Source organism: Macadamia integrifolia, unplaced genomic scaffold, assembly GCF_013358625.1.
Source record: "Macadamia integrifolia cultivar HAES 741 unplaced genomic scaffold, SCU_Mint_v3 scaffold1850, whole genome shotgun sequence".
Taxonomy (NCBI): Eukaryota; Viridiplantae; Streptophyta; class Magnoliopsida; order Proteales; family Proteaceae; genus Macadamia; species Macadamia integrifolia.
In genome coordinates, this window is record NW_024868385.1 from 51,332 (window position 1) to 60,197 (window position 8,866).

The 8,866-nt window shown below is 36.0% G+C and overlaps 1 protein-coding gene across 1 annotated transcript; it reads left to right on the forward strand.

Moving 5' to 3' along the window:
- Nucleotides 1–235: 235 nt before the first annotated feature.
- LOC122065001 (alcohol-forming fatty acyl-CoA reductase-like) lies at nucleotides 236–6,685 on the forward strand. Its single transcript, XM_042628796.1, has 10 exons — nucleotides 236–420; nucleotides 514–617; nucleotides 2,538–2,740; nucleotides 3,367–3,467; nucleotides 3,573–3,768; nucleotides 4,042–4,203; nucleotides 4,594–4,675; nucleotides 5,144–5,413; nucleotides 5,979–6,106; nucleotides 6,236–6,685. Exons 1-10 carry the CDS (start codon nucleotides 342–344, stop codon nucleotides 6,387–6,389), a joined length of 1,479 nt encoding a protein of 492 aa, XP_042484730.1. The 5' UTR covers nucleotides 236–341; the 3' UTR covers nucleotides 6,390–6,685.
- Nucleotides 6,686–8,866: the final 2,181 nt, after the last annotated feature.

Here is an 8,866-nt window from a genome sequence, read left to right on the forward strand (position 1 = left end):
TATATTTTTGTGAAAAAAAAATTATTGAGGAAGGGGAAAGAAGAAGTGGAGAATATTGTCCCAAAGACCGAGGACCCGTATATTGGTAGTTGATAGCTTTCTATGGAAAAATATCTTTCATTGGTCATAAATTGCGTGAATGAATCAATAAATTTCTTTCCTGTACCCTCAGATAAAAAAATCATTTTTCTCTTACATTATAACACTATAAAGAGACCATCCTACCTCTAGTCTCCTTCCATCTCTTGTCATAAATTGGATGTAATAAGTTCAAACAACGCATTGTCAGCCAATCACTATCTTAAAGCTTTCTGTTTTTCACTTTTCTCTTCTAGTTCACAATGGATTTTGGAAGTATAATGAAATCTCTGGAGCACAAGAGCATCTTGATCACTGGTACTAGTGGCTTCCTTGCAAAGAGTAAGAAGTTTAAACTTCTCTTTTCCTATCCTTGTTTTCATGAATCTTTTTCAGGTGATCTCAAGATCCTTTTGACTGGTTCTTTGGTTGCAGTTTTCATGGAGAAAGTGCTTAGGTCCCAACCTAATGTCAAGAAGCTGTTTATCTTGTTAAGAGCAGAGAATGATACCTTTGCTGCTCAAAGACTGCAAAATGAAGTATCTCCCATGGCCTTTTCCATTCTTTAGTCCATTGTAGTTCTCTTTGAAACATTGTTTTGTTCATTGCCTCACTGCCCACAAGATAATTTCAAATTTTTTTTTTCTGGCTAACCCTTTAGTACAAAGTAAAATACATAATATAAAATGGTTTTAGCTTAGAGATTTATTAAAAAATTTCATTCTTGAGGTCTAGAGATGGAGCCAAATTCGTGGGCTGCTCTTATCAATCTGAAAAAAAACTAAGTGGATGGTCCTTTGTGTTCCAGAAATAGAAGTAGTTTACCTAACAAGACACCTATTACCTAAGTAAATTTTCTTGTGTCTTTTTAATGTTCTTAAAACTCCAAGAAACTCACATGTGAGCAATTGAAAAGTACATACGGATGTATTAAATGGGATTTTGTTGGAGGATAGTTGGGAGCCCTTTGAGGCTCATGTTCAAATACTTTTAGTCGTCCCATGCACACCGCACTTTACATCTCACAGCTCACCAGAGGATATGGATTCAGACTTCAATATATAAGGATAACAATGACATCAATTTGATGGACCACAACCCTTAAAACTTCATAGGACACATTCACACATGGATAAATGTTTTCTCCTAGGTTGGTGTTTCCTTTCTTAATTTACTCCCCTGTACCTTTACATTTTGCAACTTTAATTCTCAGCCACTTGTCCCACCTAATTTGTGTTGGGGTGGTATGGAGATTTATTATGGGTGTATATGGGTAGGGGTAAAAAATGTTCTGATCAGAACCAAAAAAGTTAAAGCCCAAAATCAGACCGACCGGATGGTAATAGCCTAGTGCTAGGCCTAGATCGATTATGGACGGTCATTTTTGGTGTCGATTATGGACTTGTTACTGATTAACAAAATAGAAATGTGCCTCTAGGAGTTTTAGGGAAAAATGTATCTCTCCCCAAACGTATATGGGATGAAATTGCTCATGATGCACTTCTAGGCATAGATTCCAATTTTGAATTTTCTGATTTTTTCCCCTACTAATGGAAATGCCGAAGGTGGAGGCTTAAATTAGGTTCTTCGGTGTAATTATTCTTTTTTCCTTTATTTTTTAATGAAATTTGGATCCTTCTAGCGAAAAAAAAAAGAAATGTGCCCTGCTTGACCTACAAGGCCAAGTTATTTAAATGAGATGATAAATTGGTAGGTACCAATTAGGCCTAACTGATATCGATTTATGGGCAATCCATTTCATGATAATAGGAATAACTTCAAAAATAATCAACAAAATCATGGTGATCATAATATTCGATAGGGGGAGGGTTTCTCACTATGGCAGTAATAGAAAGACTCCTCATGCTACACCAATGAGGAGCTAAAAGATTGTATCATTTATATATGACCCACATGGTCAGAATAGTATGAGTAGCAATGTGGACCCCATTATTTATTATGTGAAAATGATATAAAAGAATTTGTATTAAGGCGGTACCTTTTCTTTTGCCCACTGCACTAGTGCAATGAGTATTTGGTGGCTGGGAGCCCCCTTAGAACATGTGCCCGGATGCTCTCAACCGTCAAACAGTCACTGCACCTCACCGCTCACTGTAGGTAATTTGAACCCCAAAGTGCCTCTTTGAGTCCATTTTTAATTTAAAATCTATTCTACCAAAGTCTATTTTGTAAAGATTTTTTTCTTAAATCACATTTTAATATTGAAAAGATACATCCACTAGCTCAAAAATCACAGTGGCTAAAGTAAATATAATAGTTGAATAATGATGAAATGTAGTTGAACCAGTTTTGCTATTTATTTCCCTTCACCCAACGTAATGGGAGAATCTTTTGACTGAGGACATCAATAACTAGAAAAAATATTAAGAGTGGAGTTATTATCTATGGGGTGGAGTAATAATGATCGAATATTTAATGGATTGTTTTTGAATCTACAGGTATTCGGAAAGAAAGTATTTAGGGTTTTGAAAGAAGAACATGGAACTGGTTTCGATTCGTTCATTTCGAACAAAGTAACTGCTGTCGCAGGAGACATTTCCTTTGAGAACTTGGGTATAAAAGACTCCACTTTGAAGGAAGAGATGTGGAGAGAAATCAACCTCATCATCAATGTTGCAGGAAATACCACCTTTGATGAGAGGTACGTACATTAGGTATCTTTTACTATATAGTTTTATATTAAAAAAAAAGAAAAAAAGAGGACCATTCGTTTCAAGTATCGGCCTGGGATCGATCGTATCGATCATATCGGAGACCAATCCCCGATTCAATACCAATCCGGTTCATTTCAGGGGTAAAATAGAAAAAAAAAAAATACCTTTTATAAAAATCAGCAGTAAAATAGACCGATACTCACGATCCCATAAGATCCAAATCAGTATAAGTTCTATGTCAACAGAAACCAATACTGATACCGATACCATCCCCCAAATCCTTGTAGAGGACTTCTTGATCCCTCACCATTTCTCAAATTAATAGAACAATCCATTCCACCACTTCACAGTTCGATTGTTAACCAGTCTTGATTCAACCACTTTCCCTCTCCATTAGTGGTATTATTTTATTACTGTTGGAAATAAACCCACACTGATTAACTCTAAGACCTTGAATGACTTCATATACCAATTGGATCTCTCCATCTAATAGCTTTAAATATCAAGTTGGACTATTCAATATAGTATCAATAGTTAGGTCCTCCCATCTAACGGCTTAAGTTTTTTGGTCGAACATTTCAATAATTATAGTTCTTTGTTTATTGTTTTGTAGATACGATGTTGCTTTAAGCACCAATGCACTAGGAGTTAAGCACATCTGTGAGTTTGCAAAGAAATGCACCAAACTAGAATTGCTTTTCCATGTTTCCACAGGTAACTTCAGCTCCTAAAAATTAATTTCAACCTTTTTTTTTTTTTTAGAAAATATTTGTTTGTATTTGAGCTCATTAGACTAGTTATGTGTTGTTGTGTTTACAGCTTATGTCACTAGAGAAAGGGAAGGAATCATATTAGAGAAACCATTTCAAATGGAAGAAGCTTTTGGTGAAAACCATAGCTTTCTTGACATTGCAGTAGAACAAAAACTGGTCCAAGAAAGATTGACGGAACTTCAAGAAGAGAAGGCTACAGATAAGGCCATAAAGCTTGCCATGCAAGAGCTGGGGTTACAAAGGTGAGAGAGTTTGATTAGGGTTATAAACAGGTCTGGGCTGAGGAAGGCCCAGTCTAGCTAGCTGTAATTACGGGCAGGGCTCAGGTCTGAACCAAGAAAAATATCACCTATTCATGGAAGCCAAAGGTCTTTCAAAATGCTAAGCATTGTAGTACCTGAAGAAATTGGGCCTTGGACTGGCCCATCCCATCTTTTCACACCAGATAAGCTAATAGGATTCTAGAAATTTACTGTAGACATGGACTAATTATCTACCTTGTTTTCTCTTATCAGGGCTAGGTTGTTTGGCTGGGCAAACACATATGTCTTCACAAAGGTAATCGGTGAGATGCTTCTCGGGCATCTCCGAGGGGATCTACCTACCGTTATCTTGCGTCCGACCATTATCACAAGCACTTACAGAGAACCATTCCCTGGTTGGATTGAAGGCTTCAGGTACTACAATTAACTTTGTGATTCTGAAGATGTTATACCATGAAGTGATGGGCCTTCTAAAGGTATTAACTGGGATGAACTAATACTGCTTCGAGAAAGCCCAAGCCGGGACCCCAATTCTAGGCCCTAAGGCTGGGTGATGATCAAGTAATTGGGCTGGTCCATTATCCCAAAGCCTGGTTATCTGGTTATATTAAACCCAACTTTGTTCCATTAGAGAAAACACAGTGCTCTTCAGGCCCAAATATGGCCCACTAAAGCCTTGAGCTAATCCACCCAATTCTGAAATTTCTTGCTGCCTGAGTACACTGTATACTTGTTTAGTTGTAAACTAAATTGCATTTTTAGAAGACCATCACATCTTTAGTTAAGATAAATCACTAATTGCAGGACCATTGATTCTCTGATTGTGAGCTATGGCAAGGGGAAGTTGAATCACTTTCTAGCAGATCCTGAGGCACCACTAGATGTGGTAAGCTAGTTCTTCCCTCTTATTTTATTTTATTTTATTTTATTTTTTATTTATGGCTTGGCACATACATTACCATCTTAGAGATGGCAACCATTCCAACCAATTGAGTTTGGTTCATGGATTGGAAAACCGGACCGGGTCAAACCAAAAATTTCTCGGTTCTAGAGTGTTCCAGTTTTTGGTGGTTTTAAAAAACCACGAACCAAAAGACAAAGGTGGTTCCATTTTTTTGGTTGGACCACCAGTTTGGTCCTGTTTTAAAAACTACGGGTTCGAAAACCCTTAAATGTTCCATTTTGGCCAAACCAAAATCCAGTGAACCGGTTTCTTGTTTCTTCAGAAACTTGATCCCCTTGAACCACTTTGGTGGAAATAGAACTTGAAAACAGTTTCAAAATGGTAAGCACATCTATTCACGTTGAGATTTTTCACATATACACTGATGATCAATCAACATGATCAATACAGGTTCCTGGAGATTTCGTGGTGAATGCGATGTTAGCGACGATGGCCGCTCATTCTCGTCAATGTTCGAATCAATTCATCTATCACGTTAGCACATCTTCAAGGAATCAAGTGAAAAACAATGATCTGGTTGATTTTATTTACCAGTACTTCTCCAAGAATCCATGTCTTGGAAGGGATGGAATGCCTGTTAGGGTTACCAGAGGTTCTCTACTTACAACAAAGACTAGCTTCAACAATCTCATGACTGTATATTATAAGCTACCAATTCAGGTAGGTTGGACAATTGATGAATTCTAAATATGGGCCCAGTTCAGGCCCATCCTATTTGAGTTCAAATTCTAACCTAGTTTCTTATGGACTGGCCCAAGATGAATCCCTTAATGCACTTGAGACCCTGGTTATTTAGAACTATTAGTTTCTTATCAATGCCCCTTCTTTTACTGCCCCCCATCAAATCTAGTCCATCCCCTGCACCACCACAGCCTGTTCATGGGTAGAGACCAAAACATTGTAGGTGCGTAAGGTTTTGCCAAAACCATTCTCTCTCTCTCTCTCTCTCTCTCTCTCTCTCTCATATAGGTAGGAAGGGCCCCCTCTGTCTCTCTGTCTCTCTCTTTCGAATAGGTATGAAGGGGAAGTAGATAACAGTCAGAAGGCTCGAACCTGAGACGTCCTATTATGCACAACCTGTTCATGGGTAAAGACCAAAACATTGTAGGTGGTTAAGGTTTTGGCAAAACCATTTCTCTCTCTCTCTCTCTCTCTCTCACACACACACACAAATAATCATATCAGGCAAAGCTAATTATTTCTTGACAAAATGTCCACTCTTTAGGTCTTACGAGTTGTGAATGCATTATCTTTCCAATCTTTGGAGGATATATATCACAATCTCAATCGGAAATACACATTGATAACGCGTTTTGTTGATCTGTATGAGCATTTTGCATTTTTCGAAGCAAGGTTAGTGACATTTCAATGCCCTCTTATTTCATCCATTAGTACATTAATATCATTTAGAAAATCAAATTTTGGGTTATGATCCAAAATTTTGATAATTTTGTATGAAGCTAATGTTTGTTGATGTTACAGATTTGATGACTCAAACTTGAAGAAATTGAGAATGGGTATAAAAGATGACAAGATAACTCCCATGAAATTCTATTTAGATCCGAAGTGCATCAATTGGGAAGATTACTTCATCAATATTCATATTCCTGGCCTTGTTCAACACTCCATCAAATGAAAGCTCAAAAAGTTGAAAGTTATAGATTGGTTTCCTCCAATTCATCCATTTCTTCTCATTTGTTCTCCTAATCTGATTTTATTTTCATGTCAAGAAGTGTATTTTGGTTTCTGATCAGGACTCTAGAGTAAAGCAAAAGTTATCTAAGTTGTATGTATCTAAGCGTCTCTTTCCTAGTTCTTTGTGTGTAGGGTATTAGGTTTCCTTTAAAGGGAATTATTATCTTAAAAAACGTGTAATGAAATGTCTTCAATTCCTCTTCTACAAGAAAAGCGGGCATTAGCCACACTTACTAATTTTTCGTTTCATTAATTTAAAACCGCCAATAAAAATAACAAAGTAACAGCGGCAATAAATAAACCGCTGCAAAAGAGTATGTAATTTTAGTGGGGTATATAATTACATTGTGGGCAAAAGCATACAATATATAGCTAATTTCAAGAGCGTGGCTTACACCAGTGTTATCGTGTGTTTTAACTCTCTTCTCCCTTGTGAAAAACGTCTTTGCCATTTTTTTTGTGGAGAGAGATAGACACAATGGGCATCGACGAAGACTGCGCTCTAGGACACAACAGTTAAATAGCTGCCGCTGAGGTCCTCCAGTTTCACCATTTTAGAGGCAGTAATTTTTCCCACTAAATGTTTTTTTTTTTGGGTTAAAATCACCTTTACTTACATCTATCTCACTTCTTGTCATTACAATGGTGAAGAAAGTTATATTCGGAATAAAAAGGGATAGGTGTTGGATATTCACATATACAACTAGATAATCATATGAACAGCGGATCCAAATTCATGGACGTATATGCCCATCTGACGATACCTGATACCGGTAGTGGTGTATAAAACTTTAGCCATTCAAAAATTAGAGAAAATAAGAGGATGTCAAATAACCAGAAGGAATATCTCCTCTACACACTTTATATAATCCAACTGGATAGTTATCATTATGGATTGAAACATGACGTAATATCTTCTCTAACCTTTACTTATAGAAAAAGAATGATGTTTACATATTTTGGAAAGGGCCAAAAATACCTTCACTCTTGCGTGAGTTAAAGAAACAACAGTAGATCACAAAATCGTTGTTAATTACAAAATTGTATGCAATACTGAAGTGTATAGAAATGAAACAAGTAAACGCAAACCAACCAAACATTAGATGTAACGTGGAAAAACCTTCAAAGTGAAGAGAAAAACCACGGGACGGCTACAAGATGAATCCACTAGTGAAAAATGAGAATTAAAATGTTTCACTTCACAAATTGATCACTAAAACTTGAGACTATTGTTAAATCTAATTTAGGGTTTCATATTAGACCCTAATTGGTTTATATACAGACAATTAGAATATGATATCAATTAAAACATGAATAATTTGATCAGATCACTGAGGATCAAATTGTACCTTTCACCTAGTATGCTATAGACGATTGATGTTGGTCTTCACAATATCCCTGTCTTGGTTATGGATCTTCTACAGTCCCTTAAACCTCCCCGGTTCTCTCACTTTAGTAGTAAAGTGATGATAAGTGAATAATGGCTGTAGGGATCCAAAACCTAGTATCTATAATATTGTCCTGCACCCAAAATCCTAAACCATATTAGGTTGGGCCAGCATATCCCTAAACTTGACAGTAGATCGAACCGGTTCATGCAACTTGACTATCACCTATTTAATCAATCCAAATAATTAATTCAGCCCATAAATCCAATAATCTCCCACTTGGGCTACATTAATTATAAGGATGTCTTTTAAATTAGTGTGGCCATAGAATTTCATTATATTAATCACTCTTACTGTGATTCAGTTGAAAAACTACTCATATCGAACTATAGTAGAAGATACACCTCAATATATAGCATACAACTTTCTATCATTACAAACATAAGTAAATTTTTCAACACGAATCTATGTGGGATATTAACATAGAAATATTGACATATCCTCAAATAACACTGTTGTCATTCCATGTAGGTCTTTAATTGTGATATTAATCTTCACTGTGGTAAATCGCCTTTGATCTGTGGTTAATATTTAACTATGACTTTTAGTCTATAAATTGTGACAAACATTGCTTTTAGACTGTGACAAACAATACCTTTGAACTGTGGTAACTATTGCCTTTTAAACTGTGACAATTACTGCTTATAACTGTGGTAAACATTACCTTTGAAATGTGGTAAATACTGCATTTTAAATTGTGATAAAAATATTACCTATAACTGAGGCAACTACTGCCTATAAAAAATATTTAAATGAAACCATAAAATAATTAATAAATAGAATAAATGTGCATAATATAAATGCTAAAAAATAATTTTAATCAATCAAACTATGCCCTAAAACATACAGACTAAAGTTTCAAACATAAACAAATAATCAACAAGAAGCAAAGCTCTCCCACTATCAAGCATTTCAAATCTTAATAATATTCACGTTAGAAATTTGATCTTTGAAGACTCCAACTAGAAAA

Bases quoted from the DNA above. Each gene is read 5' to 3' on its own strand.
- LOC122065001 (XM_042628796.1), top strand. From the start codon at position 342: ATGGATTTTGGAAGTATAATGAAATCTCTGGAGCACAAGAGCATCTTG. The intron at 3,769-4,041 runs GTGAGAGAGTTT...TTCTCTTATCAG, and splicing joins CAAGAGCTGGGGTTACAAAG to GGCTAGGTTGTTTGGCTGGG. The intron at 5,414-5,978 runs GTAGGTTGGACA...TCCACTCTTTAG, and splicing joins ATTATAAGCTACCAATTCAG to GTCTTACGAGTTGTGAATGC.